At 38.4% G+C, this 23,731-nt stretch overlaps 1 protein-coding gene across 10 annotated transcripts in view; it reads left to right on the forward strand.

Moving 5' to 3' along the window:
• CDK5RAP2 (CDK5 regulatory subunit associated protein 2) overlaps positions 1 to 23,731 on the forward strand; it is a 281,439-nt gene that overhangs the window by 148,687 nt on the left and 109,021 nt on the right. For 9 of the 10 annotated variants that reach the window (XM_077143561.1, XM_077143511.1, XM_077143532.1 and 6 more), the window contains 6 exons: positions 1,760 to 1,936; positions 4,440 to 4,583; positions 12,351 to 12,448; positions 17,565 to 17,695; positions 19,204 to 19,313; positions 21,208 to 21,336. In XM_077143561.1, coding sequence (XP_076999676.1) covers positions 1,760 to 1,936; positions 4,440 to 4,583; positions 12,351 to 12,448; positions 17,565 to 17,695; positions 19,204 to 19,313; positions 21,208 to 21,336 — 789 coding nt within the window. The remainder of the gene's footprint in view (positions 1 to 1,759; positions 1,937 to 4,439; positions 4,584 to 12,350; positions 12,449 to 17,564; positions 17,696 to 19,203; positions 19,314 to 21,207; positions 21,337 to 23,731) is intronic. The other variant, XM_077143506.1, reaches the window with a different exon arrangement.

Here is a 23,731-nt window from a genome sequence, read left to right on the forward strand (position 1 = left end):
ATTTATAATTTTTTTTATTGTGTAATACAACATATATACAAAGTAAAGAAAGAGAAAACCAGTAGTTTTCAGAGCACTCTTCAACAAGTAGTTACAGGACAGATCCCAGAGTTTGTCATGAGTTACCAAAGTGTACTCTAAGATTTTCCATTCTAGCTGCTCCAGAATATAGGCAGTTAGAAGGAATGAGTATTTTTTTAGCATCACAGGCAACTTTCTTTTTCTTTTTTGTGAAAAATAACATACATACAAAAAAGCAATAAATTTCAAAGTACAGCACAAGAATTAGTTGTAGAACAGATTTCGGAGTTTGGTATGGATTACAATTCCTCAATTTTAGGTTTTTACTTCTAGATGCTCTAAGATACTGGAGACTAAAAAAAAATATCAATTTAATGAGTCAGCAACCATATTTGTTTATTAAACCTTACCTTCTCTGTATAACTCCACCATCACCTTTGAGCTTTCTACCCACTCTTCAGGGGTATTTGGGTTATTTTCATTCTTACTTTTTCATGTTGGAAGGGGCAGTCAATAATATGGAGTAGGAAGATGGAACTAGCTGATGTTCTGGAGAGGTTGGGCCCTCTAGGTTTCAGGACTTATCTGGTCCAGGGATCCATCTGGAGGTTGTAGGTTTCTGGAAAGTTACTCTAGTGCACAGAACCCTTGTGGCATCTTTTGTATTGCCCTAGGTGTTCTTTAGGATTGGCTGGAATGGTTTTGATTGGAGTTTGGCAAGTTATGATAGGTAGTAATGTCTAACTGAAGCTTTCATAAGAGTGAGCTCCAGAGTAGCCTCTCAACTCTATTTGAACTCTTTTAGCCACTGATACCTTATTTGTTACGCTTCTTTTCCCCCTTTTGGTCAGGATGGCATTGTTGATCCCACAGTGCCAGAACTGGACTCATCCGTGGCAGTTATCTCCCATACCGCCAGGGAGACTTTCACCCCTGGATGTTATGTCCCATGTAGTGGGGAGGATAATGATTTTACTTACAGAGTTGAGCTTAGAGAGAGTGAGGCTACATCTGAGCAACAAAAGGGGTCTCCAGAAGTAACTTTCAGGCATACCTATAAGTAGGCTAATCTTCTCTGCTACAAATATAGGCTTCACAAGAGTAAGCCCCAAGATCAAGGGCTTGGCCTATTGATTTAGGTGTCCCTGATGTTTGAGACAGTATTAGGGGATTCCCTGATGGTGAAGTTGAATAGTTTCATATTCTTTCTCCCATCCCTCCAGGGACTTTGCCAGTACTTTTTGATTATCTGCTTACTATATTCTAGGATGTATCCAGGCGTTACATTAATCTATACAAGATTAAAGGCCCTCATTCTTATTCTGGGCTCCCTGTGTTTCAGTTGCTCAAATGAGCTATCCAGACAGGTTGAGTTTCCATGTGTTTTTTAAAAGAATTTTTATATTTACCATATTTACAACCTAATATTTCCCCTTTTAACACATATTTCAGTGCTGTTAATTACATTCACAATGTTGTGTGCTACATTTGATGTTTTTTCAATATGTAAATATTGTTGTAGTAAATATCTGTGTAAAGCTTTTTCCAAGTTTCATACTGTTCTTACAGTTGTTTTTTCATAAAACTCAAAATGAAAATAAAGTGCATATTTGTTAAATATAAATATTAGCTTACTTTCCTTATAGCAGTAATTTGATAGGCCAAACTGGTGAGAGATTGAAATTCACGTTGAAATTTTTGTCAAGTAAATTCCGTTTTTTCCTCTCTCTTCTGTTAGGACCTTAGAAATCAAGTTGAGAAATTACATGATCAAGTGAATGAAAGAGAGAAAGCTGTGGAGAATCATTACAAAAGTCTTTTAAGTGAAAGTAATAAACAATTGCACAGTCAAGAGCAAATGATCAAGTATCTAATGGGAAGTGCCAGTCAAAAGGACTTGTTGCTTCAGGTACCTGTACATTATTTGCTTTTGGATTTAAATCTTTTGGTTTAGCATGGGATTTTTTTTTTTTTTTTAACTCTTGTGTGCAGAAGGATTTCTATAAAAATAAGGCCGGCAGAAGGATCTTCATTGCTTTTGTGTTCAGAGCACTGGAGAGCTTTCTTTATGTCATTTGAACCTTAGCCACCAGGGAGAAATGGACTCTTAGAGAGGGGAAGGAACTTATTCTGGATCATGCAGCTAGTAAATGGCAGAGCCCTGATTCTGGCCCTAGCATGTTTTGTTCTTGTGCCCACCCCACCCCACTTCACTTCACTAAGGTACTGTTATTCTTTGCTCCATGCCCTTTTACTCCTCTGTAATATTTCTGTTTCTTTTTCATTTTCCTTTTTTTACTTTTTTAAATTATGAAATATAATATATATACAATGAAAAGAAAGAAAAAGCATTACTTTTCAAAGTACATTTCAACAGTAGTTACAAAACAGTTTTCAGAGTTTGTTATGGGTTACCATTGCACTATTTCAGATTTTTCCTTTTAGCTGCTCCGGAAAACTTAGGCTAAAAGAAATACCAGCTAGTTATTCAGTAGCCATATTCACTTGTTAAATACTGTTTTCTCTATTATAACTCCCCCTTCTTTGTTGATCCTTCTACCAATTTATAGAGATTTTTAGGCAGTGCCTGTTCTGACTTTTTCATATTTTGTTAACGTGGGCAGGCACCGGGAAATGAACCCGGGTCCTCTGGCATGGCAGGCGAGCATTCTTGCCTGCTGAGCCACTGTGGCCCGCCCTGACTTTTTCATATTGAGAAGGAGTGTCGACACAGAAGATTAAGGGGCTGTAATTAAATGATAATCTTGGAGAGGCTGGTCCCTCTGGATTTCAGAATTTATCTGGCCTAGAACGCTTTGGAAATTATAGGTGCCAGGAAAGCAAATTTAGTGCATGAAATTTGTATAAACTCTCAGTTCGATCCCTAGGTGTTTTTAAGAGTTAACAGGAGTGATGTTGGTTGGGGTTTAGCATACCATTACAATTAGCACTTCTACCTGAAGCTTACATAGGAGTCACCTCCAGAATAGACTCTTGACTCTTTTTGATCTCTCCTAACCAGTGATGCCTTATCTTTTTTTACACTTGTTTGTTCCATTTTGGGCAGGGAAGTGTTGTCGATCCCATGGTACAAGGGCCACACTCATCCATGGGACTCACACCCCACATTGTCAGGGAATTTTTCACCCCTAACTGTAATGTTCAAGTAGGAAAGAGAGTAATGGTTTTCCTTGCAGAGTTGGGCTTAGAGAGAGAGAGACCACATCTGAGCAACAAAAGAGGTATACTGGAAGCAACTCTTAGGCCTCATTATTTGTAATATTAGCTTCTCCACCACAGAAATAAGTTTCATAAGGGAAGCCTCAAAATCAAGGCCTTGGCCTATTTTCTTGGGAGTTCCCAGTGATTGAGAGGGTACCCAGTGTTTCCCAGATTGGAAAGTTTGAGAGCTCCATTTTTTTTTTCTTTTGGGCCTTCAAGGGACTGTACCATACTTTTAAATTATCAATCCACCATAGTCTGAGTTGTATCCTGGTATTACATTAAGCTATACAGAATTATAAGGCCTCATTCCTGTGATGTACTCCAGGAGTATGGGTTGTTTAAAAGAGCTATCCAGACAGGTTGATTTAGATTGTGTGTTACAAAAAATTTAGGTTCTAATTATAAAAATCTCTCTGCCTTTGGTCTTATACTGTAGGTGAAGGTCTAGAGTACATGTACTGCCATCTTTTACCCTCATTCTGACTTACCTTAGTCCCAGCTAGATTGACTTTGTTTTTATCTCTAATTGAGGTTTGCTCTCTTTTTTGGTTACTTTAACTGTTGTTTCACATAGCATACTAACTTTCAGGACTGCAGTACTCCACTTCTGGGTCTTAGGTGTCACAGAGTTACTCAGAGTTCCAGGGCAATACCAGCTGATACACGTAAAGCTCAGTGTCTCAGAACCTAGAAATACATTCACACATTTCAGACTAAGCATGGCTGCTCTAAGGGCTTGCAATCTAGTGTCCAGTTTTCTTATAAATATTTTCTGAAAGAAACCTTAGCATATTTGTTCTTTTGCTTCTGATTTGTCTATCACACCCACTCTGAGGTAGTTGCAGTGGTGATAAGGAAATGACTGCCACCATCTTTGACTGTGCCATGCTGATGTGCTACCATTCTCTAAGTTACCTAATGACGTCGAAAATGGATTTGCATTACAGTTTTGTAATTGCCTAATATTTGGGCAGTCTGGAGGCCCAGGTTTTTCTCCTGGCTTTGTTACTTCACTGGGGTAACCCCATCCAGTAACTCTTAGGAGGGTTAATAATTTGGGGGAGCTGGAAATTATTTAGAAGAATATATGGATATCTTAAAAAAATAAGAGTATCTTCCCTTAAGGAGTTGGAGACAATCTCTTAATATTTTTTTCTGTGGAAAATTTCTTATGATTTGTTTTGTTTCCTTAGAAATACAGTGAAAAAGATATGGAAACAATACAGTGGAACCATCATTTAATGAGTGCGAAGGATCTCGAGTTCAGAAGTGAGGGCTTAATATCAGAAAAGTGCTGTTCTCTGCAGTCACCAGTCAGCAGAATCGTCTTTTCTGAGGTAAACTTGACTGATATTGGTTGTTCTTATGTGATTGTATTCTTTTCTGAAACTTATTTCATGATTCTTTTGATCCAGAGAGATCTTCAACGGACTTTTTGCTGATAATTATTGCTCTTATGGTAGGTAGAGGAGTAATTGAGTCTGTCCACCTTAAAGATTAGTATCTGTCAGCTGAGCATCAGTATTTGTGCTGCCCAAGAAACTGAAAAATCACACCTCATTAAAAGATGGGCCTCATATTTGCCTTACCAAAGCTCACCTCTCAAGAACTATGTAAACCCAAGAATTAGGAAAGTTTTCCTATTCAAATGTTCAACTAAGGCATACCAGGCCCTTCATGATTTGGCCCTAGATTATCTTTCCAATCTCATTTTCTTTCATACTCTTCATCCGAAAATTAACAGTAGTTAATTTCTTGCAGGTTCCTGAAAATACCATGTTCTATAGCTCTTTTTCTGTTGACAGGTACTATTTCATCTGCCTGAACTGCCTTTTCCTTTCTTTTTAACCTGCTAACTCCTGAACATCTCTAAAAATGCCATTCTCTTGTCACCTTCTCTGTGGAACCTTCCTTGAACCTTCTTGATAGTGATGTCTATTCTTCCTCACTTTTTCATAGCATTTTGCTCATCTGTCTGTCTCCATCATCTCACTTCTTGCTTTGTTTGAAATTATAGGGCCCACCTTTCTGCCTTCCTTCATTTGAGTCATGAGCACAATGGGCAGGACCTTAGGGGAAACCCTGCATCCCAATGCCTAGCCTATTCTCTGGCTCAAAATGATTGTATTGATTTTTGAGAGCTGCATGGAGATTTTTCTTATCCCTAACTTGTGTAAATGCAGACAGGCAGCTACATCTAGGAAAGGGATGGACTTGAACTGCAGGCCAAGTTTCTAGTTTCGTAATTATTTTAAATCTGGTTTTAATTAAGTTCACACATTCACAAGATACAGCACTTTTATGTAAATTAGTTATATGATGAATGATTCTGCTGGACTTGTGGTTTTATGAAGGGTGATTCTCAAAATAATTAACAACTGTACATTATGGGCATCATCAGAACAGACTTTGGTGGTAAAACTGGAGTAAGTAGGGTCCTAGAGGCCTATTCATATGCCAGGCAGCAATCCTATAGTTATTGGATCTTGGAGAGGTCTCTCGGAGTCCTGGGGAAGGGCTCAGAGCAGCTGACAGGGTGGTAATATGGGTGAACAAGGAGTTAATTTTCTAATAGGTATAGAAGTAGGTTAGTATTTTAGCAACTATGCCAGCCATTGCATGTATCAGCTCGGGTCTTAATCTCTTTCTTAACTCTGACCATTTGGGGATTTGCATTTTGCTGCTTCTCTAGAATGAGTGTGTCAGCATGGGCTAACAAAGGGAGCCCCTCAGGTTGAGCCAGGAGTCTGGAGGCCCGGGTTTTTCTTCTGCCTTTGTTACTTCACTGGGGTAACCTTATCCAGTAACTCTTAGGAGGGCTAATAATTTGTGATCCTAACTTGCATATAGCTATTTGATTTTGACCAAATTTAGCAGGGCTGTTTAGATGTGCATTGAACTATAATAAGGCGCAGTGTTTTGAAACAAAATAGCACCCTGTCAGATTTTTTTTAAACATATCTTTACTAATATAAGTCACATTTGGTTAATGTGGCTATTTTGAATCATGTTTCAGTCATGTAAAAAGTATATTTATGTTGAAGTGTGTTTATAAATTAGTTGTACAGATTGAATATTTTAAATTTTAATATCAAAAGTTTTATCTCATTTGTGCCATTTTGCTTTTAGTTTTCTGCTCTGGGTGATGTTTGTAGTTCATCTCACCACAAATATGTAGTCATATTATTGGCTTTTTGTCTATATTTGGATCTTGGTGATGTTTAAATTACTGTGCAAAATACTTAAGTATTTTAGCAAAGGCTTTTTTTTAATGCAATTTTTTTCTTAAACATAACAACATACAAACACAAACATTCTTACCATATGATCATTCCATTTTTCATATATAATCAATAACTCACAATATCATCACAGTTGTATATTCATCATCATGATAATTTCTTAGAACATTTGCATCAATTCTGAAAAAGAAATAAAAAGAGAACAGAAAAAAATTCATACATACCATAGTCCTTACTCCTCCCTTTCATTGATCACTAGCATTTCAATCTACTAAATTTATTTTAACATTTGTTCCCCCTATTATTTCTTTATTTTTCATCCATATGTTTTACTCGTCTGTCGATAAGGTAGATTATGAGACACAAGATTTTCACAATCACATAGTCACATTGCGAAAGCTATATCATTATACAATCATCTTCAAGAAACATGGCTACTGGATCACAGCTCTACATTTTCAGGCAATTCCCTCCAACCTCTCTGTTATGCCTTAACTAAAAAGGTGATATCTGTTTAATGTGTAAGAATAACCTCCAGGATAACCTCTTGACTCTGTTTGAAATCTCTCAGCCATTGACACTTTATCTCATTTTGATCTTTCCTCTTTTGGTTGAGAAGGTTTTCTCAGTCCCTTGATGCTGAGTTCCAGCTCATTCTAGGATTTTTGTCCCATGTTGCCAGGAAGATCCACACCCCTGGGATTTAGCAAAGGTTTTAATGCTGTTCTTCAAGAATAATTATAAATTGTGGATAAAAGTTATACGTTATCATTTAAGAATTATAAATTTCTAGGTGTCAGTTTAAGAAATCCCAGCTGTTGTAGCCATGGTTCCCCGCCCCCCCCCGGAAAGTGTTACTTTCAGACTGTAATTCTTTCTGTGTAGAAAACATTAATTTTTTCTGCCATGCCTTTGGCCATTTTGTGTTGTTTTAGGATTTATCCTCTGACCATTTCTACAAAGAATTTGAGGCTATGGTGATGTCTCCATAGACTGTAAGCACAGTTTTCCTTCTAATCATTTTGTGATTATGAGAATTAATGCTAATGATCGTTGAATTGAAGAATAGAAAGTAAAGCATGCTGGCCATCTTTAACTTGCTGCATCCAGATACCTTGTTTATTGACATGATTGAGACATTGCTGTTGAAGTTTCTTATATATTAAGTGTCTTTGCTGCAGAGCTGTGACATAGTTGCTGAAATAGACACAATTTATCTACCAGGCCACTAAATTACCCTGATTACCAAGAAGTGATCCTTTAAGCTTTCTTTTAACATATCTGTTGCCTCTTCAGATTGTGGTCTGCACATTGCATGTGTTTGCTTAAGTCATTAAGGAAACTGTGGTGAAATTGAAAGTACCCTGGCTTTAGCATCCGAATGCCAGTTCTGCCTCCTTTATAGTTATGACCTTGGGCAAGTCACTTAATGTCTCTGAAGCTCACCCTCCTGATCCATAAAATGGGGGATTACATGCCCATCTCCCAGAATTAGCTGAGACGATTAGAAATGCACTAGTCAAGATTTTTTTGGTTGTAAACTATAGAATCTGATGTTGAGTAGCTTGAGCACAACAACAGTATTTATTGTTTATTTATTGAAACATACTGGAATCTCTCTCAAATATCAAGGAAGAGTTGAGCAACCAGGCCTTGGGGAGGTTGAAAACCACAGAAACTCCATGGACTTCAGCAGCAGAAATCGTAGAGTCTGGGGCACTGCTGTTGTCATGACTCAAACCCAGCCACACTCAGACTTCCGGTGTTTTTGGTTTAAGTCTCTGAATTCCTAGGAGAGAATCTTACTGGTTTAGCTTTGGCTCAGGGGCTACTTAATATAGAAGAGGAGACTTCTGGAAATTAGCACTGTGTTTCAGATAAGGGAGGGAATGGAATGGTAGTGAGCTGGACGGTCATTCCAAAGGCTCTCTCCACATACTGTAGAATCAAATATACAGTGGCTATGTGCTAAGTAAGTCTTGCGTTGAGCAGCCTCTTGTCTGGATTAGTTTCTTGTTTGGAGAGACGGGTTGGCAGAATTAGTTGGTTCTGCTGAGCAGGTGCTTCTTGTTATTCTCCTCTGGTAACCAGGCCCTCTGCCTCTGTGCTGCAGGAGACCCATTGGTTTGTAATTGGAAGCAATCAGATGACTTCATTCTAATGGAGCATGATTCAACATGGGGTGGGGGGTGGGGGTGAATTGGTGATTGATCAAATGGGGCCCCAAATGGCTCTGAAGAGTTCATTTATCTAACATGGGTGAGCAATTTGCTTCTAGGGAGACACTGATTCACTCTTATTTCCATTATGCAAAATATCTACAGGAGTCTCTGCTCTTAAGTTTCATTTTGGTTTCTGTTTGCCCCTCATACCTTTTAAACCTATAATTCAGTATTTATGACAGGATTTGAGCACTGCTACCCTGAAAGAACCCTCAGGTTATGGGGTGGTCACAGGTGATCCGGTGCATTGTAGGTTTCAGGTGAAGGTGAATATGGAGTGCCTTGGGCCAGAGGAGGCTGTATATGTCAGTCACTTGAGGCTTCCTAGTTAGGTTTGGCCTGAGCTGACCCTGTGAGGCACCCTGGAATTTGTCAGTGGAGAGGGATGAATGATGGAACACAGTATCCGAGGAGGAGGGAGGAGGTGCCTCCTAGAGTTCAGATGGAGGCATTTCCCAGTTCTCCTGCAATGGAAAGGCAGGAGGAAAGAATGAATGTGAATATAGTCTATTGGCAGGTGGAGGGCAGAAACTAAAACAGTGGCCTGAAAAACCTGATAAAGGTTTAGTATCGTTTCCTGAAAGAAGTAGAGAGAGGAGCTGAGCTGGGCAACCAGGTCCGAACATGGTTGTGGGTTGTACTTTTCTAGGGCTTAGGAGCTTAGCCTACAGAGATGTGTTAAGATGCAGGGTCTCTGTGATTGGGATTCTTTCAGTGGGCACATACATACTCCATTCACTGGAAATCCATATATACTGGTCTTTTCCCCAGCCCTTCTTGGTTGGCTTTGAAGTTATTTACCTAAGCACAAATTCTGACTTTTCCAATTACTAGCTGAGCGAACCCAAACAAGTTCCTCTTTAGATGAAGAATTAGTTCTTCATCTAAAGAATGGAAAAATTAATATACCACCCTACATGATATGGTGATTAGAGCTGAAATATGTAAAGCATCTAGCACAGTGCTAATAATAATAATAGTTATTATTAATAATAGTTATAGCTGATATTTTTCAAGTGTGTATTTGCAGAACTTTATATAGATTGACTCAAAGATAATGTCTTTAACAACCTTATGAAAATGTAGAATTATTACTCTCATTTTATAGATGAGGATATGGAAGCACAGAGTGGTTGATTAATTACTCACAGTCACACAGTTCATTTGAGCATGGTCACATGCTGTTACCATAACTGCTTCTTGTGGTATTTTCCTGTTCTCTTTGTGACCTTTAATGTGGCTGACAACAACATTACTTTTGTTGAGTGCTCAGTGTTTGGCCTCCATTATGGGACAGAGAGAGGGGTGAGCACCAGACGACGAGTCTGGCTACATAGGTCCATATCCTCATTACCCTGACTTGAGCATGCAATTGTCTCTCTATGCCTCAGTTTCCTTATCTCTAAAATGGGGAATGCAACATCTAAACTCATTGGGTTGTTGTGACAATTAGGTGAGAAAATGCCTGAAAAGCACTTAACACATTGACTCACGTATACTAAGTGTCCAATCATGCTACCTCCTTTATCTTGATTCTTGTTTAATTCTTACCTAGTCACTTCCCTGGGATCCTCTGGCTGCACATATACTTGTGTGCATATCATTGCTGAGAGAATCTCAGCTGATCCTGTCATTGTATATAAAAGGCATTTGGGAGCTCATTGTGCCAATGAACACAATGTGGGGTGATTTACATAAGGGCCTGACATTTCTAACAGTCTGGGCAACTAACTTATCAAGACCAAACCGGTGGTTTAGCATTTACAACCCTTAATTGGCAGCTGGTGCCTTTGTCTTGTTTAGTACAGGACTAGAGGCATGGCAGTATTCACCTAGCCAAGGGATTCTTAAGTTTTTTTGCCCTCTGCATCCCTTTGTCAGTCTCCCAAAGCCAAGGACCCCTTCCCTGAAAACAATTCTTCTATAAAAGAAACCAGTTATTGTGAGATTGGGTTATCAAAATTTAAAAATATATGATAGAAATGGTGCTTTTATTTATTAATGTGTTAAGTAATCAAATCTAATGGTGAGTATAGTAACTACTATATTGGGCAGTAGTGATAAGCATAAACAATATATTGAGATATCTGCAACTTATACAATATAACTGGGTTTCTTTTGGTAACAATTACAGAAATTCTGTTAGTACTACTATGGTTTATAGTAATAGCAGTATTCCTTCAACTCATAATTCAAGCAATGCTGAATTTCAATTGGAGTTAGGAGACATAAAGGTGTAAAATTTTTTTCCTGATCACATTCATGGATTCTTTCAAGTTTATTCAGGTTAAGAACTCCTTTCCTAGGTGATATCCTAATCTTAGGAGAGAGTTTAGGGTGAGATACAAAGGCTATTTGCAGCCACATTTCTCCAAATGCCTTGGCATTTAGAGAGCACCTAGTACATGTTAGACACTATGCTGGGTATTCTGCATACATTAATTTTACTTATCTAAGATTTTTATTCTTATTTTAAAGTAATTTCAAATTTATAAAATAGCTATAGGCATGGTTTAAAGTATCTTGTTCTCCTGAACAGCCTGAGATTAAGTTGCTAACATCAAGCTCTGTCACCTCTAAATACTTCAGTGTGTATTTCCTACAAATGGAAATTCTCCTGGGTAACCTCAACCCAGCCATCTCAGCCAGGAAATTTGGCTATCACTACCATCTAATCCTTAGACTTATTCATGGTTTACCAATTATCCAAATAACACCCTTTATAGCAAAAGGATCCAATCCAGTATTACACATTGCATTATTAACCTCGTGTTTCTTTAGTCTTTAGTCTGGAGCATTTCCTTAGTTTTTCTTTGACTTCCATGACCTTGGTATTTTTGAAGTGTTCATACAATTTATTCTTAGAATGCACTTCAGTTTGGGTTAGTTTGATGTTTCTTTGTGATTAAATTCATCATTGGTGGGAATATCACAGTTGTGATGCTGTGTTCTTTTCATTGTGTCATATTAGATGGTATATAATTTTGATTTGTTCCATTACTGGTCATATTAACTTTGACAGCTCTGTCAATGTGCTGTCTGCCTGGTGTCTTGACCAGACAGTTATTCTTTTTTCCTTTGTAATTAGTAAGCATTTCATGGGGAGATATTTAGAGTTCCTAAACACCCTGATCCTCTTCAAACTTTTACCCAGATCAGATCTCTTTCATCAGTCTCTTTTGGGTACCTCCAAAGTGCCAGTCACTCACCTCTTCTACTTTAATGTAAGTCCCTTTTCTTTAGTACTTGCTAGATTTCAGTTTGTGAATATCTATCTATTCTTTTCAGCAAGAGCAAGTGTAGAAGGGTATTTTCTGTATTGTTGTGAAAACGCTTAACAGAGGTTGTGAGAGTGGCAGATTCATGGCCGGCAAATCGAATAACTATGATGATTTTTTAATAAAAGCTGTTCAGTGTTAGAAGCACAGCTCTCAGCTTTATTCTGGAGCAAATGACGGTGACCATTCCCCATTCCCCCTGAAGATGGTGCTCTCTGACTATGGCCTGGTCCAGAGCCTGGCAGAGGGGCTCTCCTCAGTTTGGGTTTAAAAATCGGAACTGTCCACAAAATTTTGCTAATGTAAGGATGCGCTGTTTTAAAATTCTCCTCTTAATGTCATTTGCCCATTGTCATTCTCAGGAAAAACAACAGTCTGACTATGAAGAGCTGATTCAGGTCTTAAAGAAAGAGCGGCGTATCTATTCCCATCTGGTAAAATCTCTGCAAAATTCAGACTGGTAAGTTTTTCTATTTGGGCATCATGCATACATGTGCATGGAGATATGTACACACAAACACATACCTTGAAAAATGCTTGTAGTTTCTGTGGCAGTAAAGCTATCAGTTTGCTTAGGAAGTTTATGAAGTGCTTAGATAGTGATTGCTTTATTTAACAATCAGATATATCTATTTACTATAAAGAACTGTCTGATTTTTAGCAAATACCTCAGGATAAAAACATCATAATAATAATTACTTTGATTTTTATAATGCTTTTGTATAAATTTAGAAAGTGTTTTTATATGTATTGTCACATATAATCCTCACAGCAGTTCTATGAGGTAGCTAATATTGTTATGTTTATTTTTACATAAGGACTATGAAAGCTAAGAGAGGTTAAGTGACTTCTCCAGGGTCATATAGGTGGTAAGTGACAGAGCCTTGGGATCCAAACATATATCTACCTTACGTAGCCCATGTCTGAAGTCACTTGTGTCAGACTTGCTGAAATGATTTGGTGTTAGTGAGATGTGATGAGAAAAGCTGACTATAGGCCATTAGTTTCTTTCTAGCCTTAGCTCTCTCATTCCCTAGTTCTGTGTCCACAGGCAAGCCTCTTTCACACTAGGCCTCTGTTTGCCCATCTGAAAATGGAGAGTTGGACTCAGTGATTTCTTATATTAAGAAAACATCTCTCTACACACTAGAAATTGTTACAGTTGAAAGGTCATGATGGCTGGTATTTGCTTCAAAACAGTACAGATGTGGATGAAGTGGGTAGAGGTATTGATGGAACAAGATTGGTGGTGGGTCTGGGGTGTAGGTAGACAGAAAAGAGGCTCATTGTATTAGTCCTATTTTGTTTGTCTAAAATTTTCTGATAGAAAGTTCTAAAAAAATCAGTTCTCTTCTACCTTACTTATGCCCTTTGTTCTAGCCATAGCAAGCCATTCATCGTTCCCTAGACCGTGCACTCTCCTGCCTCTCCCTTCATTTGCTCCCTACTCCTCTGTTCCTACCCTTTTCCCTGCTTTGTGTCCTGCTAGTGTCCTTTAGAATTCAGCCTGACTTTGCCCCTTGTTAGGAGGCCCAAGCTAACCCCCAGGACAGTTGCCCTTCCTCTGTTTTTCTTTTCTTCTAACTGCTCTCACCACCCTTCGTGTCCTCATTCATGTACTGGTCCACCTCCTCATCTAGACTGTGAGTTCCCTGAGGGCAGGGGCCTTGTCTTACTCAGCTCTGTATCCCAGAACCTGGCACAGGGCCTGGTGTGGAGTGGGCACTCAGGAAAGTTTCAAGGGATGAATGCCCTCCAAACACTAATCTCCTAAATTTTGAGATCATTTTCAGATTTTTAAATCTGAAGTGAGTCTAGGAAAAATGAAAACATCCTAATGAAATTCTGTGAGCTTTTTCAACAAGCCTGACCTGCTAGTCAGTTTTACTGGGAGCAGAGGTTCAGTATTGAAGCGGGAGTAGGAAAATTGAATTGCAGTTGTGCCACTGCTTGAGGTGGGTGCCAGATTAGGTTCTGGGAACAGAGAGGCCCTGTGGGTGGATACAGTTGTGAACAAGCTAAGCTCTCTTGGAATCATAGATGGGTCTGAGTTTCACAAACTCTTCCTTAATGAATAAAAATGTGGAATGGGAAGGTGCATCACAACTGTGACCAGCAAGGATGCTTAAAAGGTTTTTTGTTCATCTTCAGAGACACAATACATTTAGAATGAGACAGTTCTGGATTCAAATTCTAGCTCTGCTACTTACCAGCTCTGAGCTCTTGGGTAAGAGCCTCAGTTTATATGTCTACCTAGCCACTATACAGGGTTGTTTTGAAATAAGAGATGATATATGTAAAAGCCTGATATGGCCTGGCACATAGTAAGTACTCAGTGAATGGTAATTATTGAGAATAACAATAATGTGAAAAGTTTACACATGCTGCAGTATCTCAATATACATAAACTCAGAGTATAAAGCATTTTCAATTCTCAGATATTGGCATATCTAGAGGGTAGAATTATGGGCTAAGAGAGGTGGAGACCCTTTTGTAACTCCAGTAGTGTTCACTCTCTAGAAACTAACAATAAAGGTGAATGACTCTAGAGACATCTATTGTACTTGTAATTAAAATTGAAAGAGGAAGACCATGAGGCATGAAACTAATGGCAATTTTATGCCTGGTTCTTTCACCTTTACTTTTTTTTTTCACAGCAATACTTAGAAGTTGGTGGCTTTATCCCCATATTACAGAAGTGAAAATCTGCTATCTGAGATGTTAAGAATGTTACCCAAGGTTCTTCAGTTAGGAATTCTCAAAGCTCATATCTCTTTGACTCCAAAGCTTAGGCCCTTATTAATACATCACTTATTCTGAGGACGGGTATAGTTAATGCTTCTTGTAAATCAGAGTTTCTCAGCCCCAGCACTATTACTCATATTTTGGTCTGGGTAATTTTTTGTTGTGAGGTCTGTCCTGTGCATTGCAGGATGTTTAGCAGCATCCCTGGTCTCTACCTATTAGATGCCAGTAGCATATCTCCAATCTACCCCCAGCTGTGACAACCAAACATGTCTATAGGCATTGCTGTATGTCCTCAGTGGAGCAAAAACATCTCTGATTTTGTAATTATTGTAATCCATGAGAACCAGAAATTTTTGCTCGGTAGTATCATCTTTCATGTGGGAGTGGTTGCGAGAAGGAAAGCTCTTTATTGAGCATCTGGTGTGTGTTAGGCCCTATGCTAAGATCTTTCCCATATAACATCTCATTTCATCTCCATTTTGCAGGTGATGAAATCAGTATCAGGCAGTTTATCTGACTTGCCCAAGGTCATATAGCTAGGTAGTGGAGGTGTGCCATTTTGAGGTTGGATGTCTCTGGCTCTTTCTGCTTTTTCTCCTCTCTGTTCCAGAAAGAGGACTGCATAGGGCTTTTGTTTTTTTTGAGTGAAATACCTTTGTTCTACCAACACACACACCTTGAAAAGATTCTAGAGTTAGGGAAACATAAATAACAGACACAGCAGTAGCAGCTGTGTACTTTTCATCCTGTCAGAGCATCAAAGAGGGAATGAAGCAGTTAGCTTCCCCACCCTAATTTCAGGAGCTTTGCTAAAACAATCTCTCCCTTTTTTTCCCCCCTGGTTAGATGTCTCTGCAGCATGACCACATTCAAGTGAGTGCTGCTGTGCTGTGCTGTGACATCACTATAAGGTTTTCCATCAGCCTTTCAAATTGATTGTTATGATTATCTTGAAATGGAACTAGGTACAGGTTGCTAGTAGGGCTCCTTCCATTGCATGAGGACTGCTTTGCAGTGAACCATCCTCAAAGCAGTTGCCATAAAAGAGTAGATATAATAGTTTGTTTTCCTTCTAATATGTGTTGAGTTATGTGCATAGAACTAAAAGGAATTTCTAAAGGAGAAGTGGGGCTTGTATCTTTGGCATATAAATTTTAAAGCAGTAAGTCTTAACCATTTTGGGGCTGTGGACCCCTTTTGAAAATCTCATAAGATCTTATGAACTGTTTCCCTAGAAAAATTGATGTATTCTGAAATTTTTACAGGTATTTTCAAAGTACCGATGGATCCTTTTAGGAAACCATAGGTCAGCTGTTGGAGAGAGAGTAATCTATTTTTCAGTGATTAAAAAAAGGAACTTTCTGATTTGTTAATGTGTTTCAGTGGTCTTAAAAATGCCCATACATTTTGACTCAGTAATCACACTTCTGGGAATCCTTCTTAAGAAAATAACCTGAATGTCAAACAAGGCATTAGGCACAGTGATGTATAGTGGAACATTATTTATGTTGTTTATATGTCAACTGGGATCTCCTTGTTTTTCTGGAGACTAAGTTTAATTGGTTCATGTCCCTGCCAGCCACATATCAGTAAAAGTCCAAAGCCCTTCTAATAGATTTGCACTGTCCAGTATAGTAGCCAGTAGCCACATGTGACTTTTAAAATTAAATTTAATAAAATAATACATTCTGTTCCTTAGTGTATTAGCCACATTTAAATTGCTTAGTGGCCACATTTGAGTGGTGGCTACAGTATTAGGCGGATATAGAACATTTCTATCACCTGAAAAAGTTCTGTTGGACAGTGTTTCCCAGGAATAATGCAAATTGTGGGAAATGTGCATTTTCATGGCTTCCCCTGAGTCCTGAGCTTCAGATTCCATGAAGTCTTTCTGTATAGCTTAGCACTATATCACTTTGACCCAAATGTGAAACTTGATATCGGTTTGACCATGCTTGCTCCCACAGTAAAAACCCATTAATACTACGTATTTTTGAGTGGCTAACCCATCATTCTGGAATTCTCTTGGCCCCTGAGTTGATTCTTCTCTCCCTCCTATTGCTCACTCATTCTTCTTTGTGTCTTCTCTTCTGCTCTCCACTCTCACCCCAAAACTACCTCTTTAGAAGTAACACAACAAAAGTCCTCCCCTGGCTTTTCTTCTGATCTGGTGCCAGATGACTTCCAGGCCCTGGAGAGCTTCCCCTTTTATACCTAATACTCTCAAAATGCTATTCCAAGCATAGAGACATTCTGAAGATTTATATTTTCCCACTTAGCTACATCTATAGTAAAAACTTGGAAAGGACTAAAATATCCATTAATAGAGAATGAGTAAATAATGGGATATTACCTTATTTAAAATTATATAGTAATTCAAAGTGTTGTTTGCAAAGAATTATTTTTAAAATGTAGGAAATATTTAAGTGAGAAATGCAGAATTCCAACATTTACATTGAGTATTATTTCAAGTTTTTAAACAATACTCATAGGGAAAAAGATTGAGAGGGAAGAGTGTACCATGTGTTAATTGTTAGTGGGATCATGCTAACTTTTGTTTTCTTTATAATTATATATTTATATTTTCTGTAATGAACATGTATTCACTTTTGTAACCAGAAAAAACACAAATGACATAAAAATCAAAGAAAGGCTCTCTGGGCTTTGCATCTTAAAACATAAACAAGTCTGTTAAAATTTCTGTGTCTTGGGCTGGCAATAGTGGCTCAGTGGCAGAGTTCTTGCCCGCCATATTGGAGACCCAGGTTCAATTCCCGGAGCCTGCCTATGTGAAAAAAAATTTTTTTCTGTTGTTTTGTTGTACCAAGTATCAACAACCTTCACGCTGAGTTAAACAACATATTTGCCCTTCGGAAGCAACTAGAGCGGGATGTGTTTTCCTATCAGAATTTGCGAAAGACCCTGGAGGAGCAGGCTAGTGAAATTCGGAGAAGGGAAGGTATGCATTCTCCTGTATATATTTCCCTTTTCTTTTTCTCCACTTGGAGGGTTGAACTTTTAGAGACTCTCAAAACTTCGTTAAGAGGTGAGGTAACCACATGATTCTGGGGGGATCCTTTTTCTGGTGAGTGTTAATGTTGGCTCTTCCAGTCTGTATTCATTTGGCTTTGGCTTTATAGTAGAGTGTGCCAGCAAACGATATTAATTCTGCAGAGAGCCTGCTGCAGGGTCGCTTCCCTACTACCTATCCTGTTTTCTGCACCATTCAGTGCTGCTAGCTCTGCATAACCTTGGGACCTTGGAATCTCCTTTTTCTAGTAAACAGTCATCATTGCTAAAGTCTCTGTGCTCTGCCTACCACAGCACCCACTTCAAAGAGCCTAGGAATGCACAGACATGTAGGATTGAGATTACTGTTTCTTGCTGAAACATTATTTTTAGTATAAGTCATGACCATGAGTAGATTTATTTAAGTGAGGACATGAGGACCCTGTGATTCTTGCATTGCTGTAATCATCACAATAATATTTGACTGTCTTTCTTGCCTAGGACATGAACCACTTGAAATCTGGGTTAGTGTCTTGATTCCTTTCTGTATTTCTAGTCAGGGACCTGGCACATATAGTAAAAATTAGTAATAGCTGTGGTAGGTTTTACGTTTCTTGAGCCCCTACTGTGTAAGGTTTAATGTTGGGCACTTCTCTGATCCTCACAATCATGCCTTTAGGTTGAACAGATATTAACTCCATTTTACACATACAGAAACTGAGGCTTGAAGAGGGATATTGATTTGCCCCTGGTCCCACAGCCTAGATCTAAGCCAAGGTGTCTTTCTTTGAAGGCTAGCTCTTTCCATTTACCACACTGTATTGCAGGTATGTTAGCTATTATCTGTGTGTTAAATGAGACAATGTTTGTGGAATAAGCCTGGCTTATAAATGTCTTCTCCCTTCTTTGCTCCTTCCCTCCATATAAGAATGTGACCTTTGCCATAAAGGAAAGCAACCCATTATATAGGTGACCAAAAATTTTCTTATCTTAGATCTACCAGTTTCTCTACTGCCATGAGGGCTCTGGGAACAGGAAAAAATACACCAAGCACTTTTATTTCCTATGAGTTCTGCCCCTCAGGGGCACAGCTAATTTTTCTGTATTATTGCCTAAACAGAATCACTCCCTCATTTAAACTGAAATCACCATTTGCTCAAGCCGCTCAGAATGTGCTCTAGGCATAATACTTGATATGCAAATTATAATTCAGCATTGGTCATAGAGAAAGCCTATAGCACAAGATGAAGCCATATGTTGAGATATCCTATCAGATGGTAGAGAAAGAGGGAAAATTACTTTTGCTCCAAAGATGGTGCTTTAAACTCCCTATGTGTACTTATCTCTTATCCCTTCTCCACCCAATTCAAATTACTACGGATGTATTTACTGGGATTGGTCCTGGAAGGTTGTATTTCTGATATTCTTTTTCTCCCATCCCCTCTTTTTTTTGGGCAGAAGAAACATTTTCATTTTATAGCGATCAAACATCTTACTTGAGTATTTGCCTTGAAGAACACAATAAATTTCAAGTGGAGCATTTTTCTCAAGAAGAACTTAAGAAGAAGGTATTAAACTATTAACTTTTAGTGCTTCACTGGTTATTTGTTTTCTCTGGGGTTCCTGATCAGAGGTGTAAATTTCTAAAAACCCCATTTCTCTTCTTTCTTCCCTCTCCCCCTTGCCTTGTCTTCACTGTTTCTATTTACATTACCTCACGTGTACTCCTCCTATGCCTAATACTCTCCTGGTCAGCCCTGGCGTGGTCTGCTCTAGGTATGACCCCTCCACATGAAGTTAGTCACCTTTCTCTCAGGTCATGCACCTCTCTGCTTGTGTGCAACTGCATTGATGCCCTCCTCATACTGGACTTCACTGTCTGGCTGTTCATCTCTGTCCCCTACTAGGCTGTGAGCATCTTAAGTTTAGTTAATGTACATCTTATTTCTGATTTCCTAGTACCTGGCACAAATATTAGGATTTAATAGATTTTTTTTAATGAATAAAGTCTCAAGTTTGGTCAATAAATTTTTTTTTTGTTTTAACTGGAAAAGTTTTTCAGTCTGTTGATGTATGTCATGGTTAGAGTGGTTTCTAGTGTTTCAAGATTCTGAGAGCCATTGATCGGAATAGGAAGTAGGAGCTCAGAGGAATCTAGGTCAATTATTGTGAAATAATCAGACGTGACTGAGATTCAGTTTCTGCCTTGGAATAATTTGCAGGCAGAGGAGACAGACTTCTAAACAGGTAATTGTCATTTGGAGTGCAAGGGTTGCTGTAGTAGTAGGAGGGATGTACAAGGTATAGAGCTAGAAAAGAAACCATTAATCCTGCCTCAGGGGGAAGGGTTGTCTTATTCAGGGAAAGCTTCTGAACAGAAGTGAGGCTTGACATGGGCATTGAAGAATGAATAGGAGTTTGTTAGGGTGGTAGTGTGGGCTTTCTCATCAGAACAAGAGAAAACAGCCTGTGAGAGCCGCAAATGTAAGAAATAGCAAGGAGAACTATAAAATTGTGGCTATTTTGGAAGAGGTGCAAGAAAAATTGAGGCAGCTATTACTTTCTAATATGAAGACAATATAGATGATAAATAGCTGCTGCTAGAACTTACTATGGCTGTGATAAGGGCAAATACATATGTACTTGGACTATCAAGACTTGTACTTTAAGAAGGAACACTGGACTGAGAGCTTGGGGATCTCAGTTCTGAGCCTGGCTCTGCCTTTGTGGAGGCAGCTGCTCTTTCTTATACTGTTAGACACTTTAACTATTGTCATATCTCAATTCATTCTCCAGAAAACCCCAGCTTTGGGACCATTGGCGGTTAACATCTTTGCATTTCAGTTTCCATAGCATAAAATGGAAATAGTTGCATGAGCCTGTTCACCTCCTTAGGATTTTTGCAAGGAACAATGACTGAAGTAGGTGGGAATATTTAGTAGCTGTCAACTTAATAGCTCTATTTGAAAACTAGTGTCATTACTAGTATCTCTGGATAAGTACACAAAGAGGGTTGATTTTGTAAAATTAGCCTCTAATACATTTTCAGAAACTTGAGTCTTGGGGAAATTTTTTTCTCTCATGGCTCTCAAGTACAGGACAGAGGTAGTGCTAGCTGTCTTTGACTGAGCAAGGATTTTGGTGTAATGTGACAGTGATCATATTCAATTCCCACAGTTACCTATGAGGAAACTGAAGATCTGATTAGACAATTTGCCCAAGGATCTCTCTACCTTGAAATAGTAGCTGTGGGATTAGAATATCCCAAGTAGGTCAAATTTTAGCCAGTGCTCTTTTCACTCTACCCAGGGAGGCATGAGGGCTAGAATTAGGCAGCCTAATTCTCCATAATTGTGATACTGAACAGTCTACTCTCTAGAAAGGTCTGCATCCAGGGGTGTGGCTCTGGAAAGCTGATAGTGCTTCTGGGTAGCCAGCCTTCTCTCTGCTCTTATTTCCTAGGTCAGCGACCTTATACAGCTAGTGAAAGATCTGTATACAGACAACCAGTACCTGAAGAAAACTATTTTTGATCTGTCCTGCATGGGTTTCCAGGGAAATGGTGGACCTGAGACAATAAAAAAAACAGAGGTGAGAAGAAATACATATATTTTTTATTGTTTATTTTGAAATAATGTCAAAACTTACAGACAATTGTACCAATGATACAAAATCATATGGATAATTCCAACCTACCCCCACTCCACCCAGATCTACCAATTTAATCATTTTTTGTCACCTTTGCCTTATCATTTGTTTTTTATCTATCATCTGTCTATCCATCTTTATCTGTCTGTCTGTCTTTCTATCTTTCTAATTTATTTTCTGAATATTTGAGAGCATGTTAAACATATACTACATGAACAAACAATACTTCCATGTACCTTTCCTATGAACAAGGATATTTATGTATGTAATCACCTTAAGTACAATTATCAAAAATTTAAAAATTTAACATTGAGATAAACCTTTGTATTCTATGTTCCAATTTTTTCTTATGCCCCAATAATATCCTTTTGAGCCCTTTTCCTCTATTCTTAGATCCCATCTAGTATCTCTTATCCCAACTCCTCCCAAGCATTCCATTAAGTGGCAGTAATCACATTCACAATGTTGCAGTCACCTCACTACCATCCATTATTAGAACTTTCCTTTCATCCCAAAGAGAAACCCTACATTTATTTTGCCTTAACTCGTTATTACCCCTGCTCTCCATCACTGATAACCTGTCTCTGTGAGCTGGCATATTTGCTGTTATTTTCTTTGTTTTTACCCTGGAACCTAAACTTAACATCCTAAGCCTATAACAAGCTTTGATATCAACTTAACTTCAATAACATCTACAAGCTATGCTCCTATTACCCTCCCTCCCCCCACCTTTATATAGTTCTTGTCACAAATTGCATATTTATATATTATGAGTCCAAAACCATTAATTTATCATGTTTATGCATTTGCTTTTTAGATCCTATAAGAAGTAAAAAGTGGAGTTTACAAATGAAAAAAATCAGTAGTATTGGTATTTGTATTTACCTGTCATTGTCTTTACCTGAGATCTTTATTTCTTCATGAGTCTAGTGTCCTTTCCTTTCAACCTGCATTAATTCCCTTTACCATTTCTTTTATGACTGGTCGGGTGGTGGTGACAAAATTTGTTTATCTAGAAATGTCTTAATCTCTTCCTTGTTTTTGAAGGACAGGTTTGCTGGACATGCTATTCTTGATTGGAAATATTTTGCTTTCAATCCTTTAAATATGTCTTCCCATTGCCTTCTTGCCTCCATGAATTCCAGTGAGAAATTGGAATTGAAATTAATTGAAGCCTTAAACTTATTGAGGCTCCCTCTATGTGATACATTGCTTCTCTCTTGCAGCTTTCAGAATTCTCTATCTTTGACATTCAGCAGTTTGGTTATAGCCTGATGCGGTGTGTATCTATTTGGATTTATCCTGTTCAGAATTGTTGAGCATCTTAGATGTGTATATTCATGTCTTTAATTAAATTTGGAAAGTTTTCAACCATTATTTCTTTGAATATTTTCTTTGCCCCTTTCTTTCTTCTTCTAGGATACTCACAAGGCATTTATTGGTATGCCTGATATATCTCATAGGTTCCTCTGGCTCCACTCACTTTTCTTCATTCTTTCTTCTTTCTACTTCTCAGACAGGATGATTTCAATTGACTTATCTTCAAGTTCACTGGTTCTATTTTCTGCCAGCTCCAATCTGCTGTTGAACCCCTTGTAATAATGGTTACTGTGGTCTTTATTTGTGTTTCGTTCCTTTGCATAGTTTTCAACTCTCTACTGATAACTCTCTGTTTCATCTATCATTTTACTGATTTGTTTTAGTTTTTTTGTCTATATAAAAACTTTAGATATTTTAACATATTTAGGACTTTAGGGTCATTTTTTAAAAGTCTTTGGCAAGTCTTTAGTCTGCTCCTCCTCATTGATGTGTTCTAATGCTTTAATCTTCTTTGCCTGGGACATCACTTTCTGTTTCTTTGTATACTTTGAATCTTTTGTGGGAACCTGGTGTTTTGGTTTCCTAAAACTGCTGGAATGCAGTATACCAGAAATGGATTGGCTTTTACAAAGAGGATTTATTTGATTTCAAATGTACAGTTTTAGGGCCATGAAAATGTATGAATTAAGGCATCAAGAGGGAGATAACGTCTCTGAGAAAAAGCTGCTGGCGTCTAGAGTTCCGCTGTCACATAGGAAGATACATGGTAATATTTGCTTGTCCTTCTCTTCTGGATTCTGGTTTCAGAATGGCTCTCTTAGCTCCTGTGGATACTTCTGGCTAGAATGGCTCTCTTAGCTCCTGTGGATGCTTCTGGCTACTCCTAGGGCATTTTCTTTCTTAGCTTCTCTCCAAACATAAAGGAGCAAAAGAATTAAGACTCACTTTGAATGGGCTGGATCTCATTTTCATGGAAAGAACCTAAGCAAAAGGTCTCACCCCCCATAGGTGTGCACCC

The sequence above is a fragment of the Tamandua tetradactyla genome, chromosome 2 (assembly GCF_023851605.1).
Source record: "Tamandua tetradactyla isolate mTamTet1 chromosome 2, mTamTet1.pri, whole genome shotgun sequence".
Classification (NCBI taxonomy): Eukaryota; Metazoa; Chordata; class Mammalia; order Pilosa; family Myrmecophagidae; genus Tamandua; species Tamandua tetradactyla.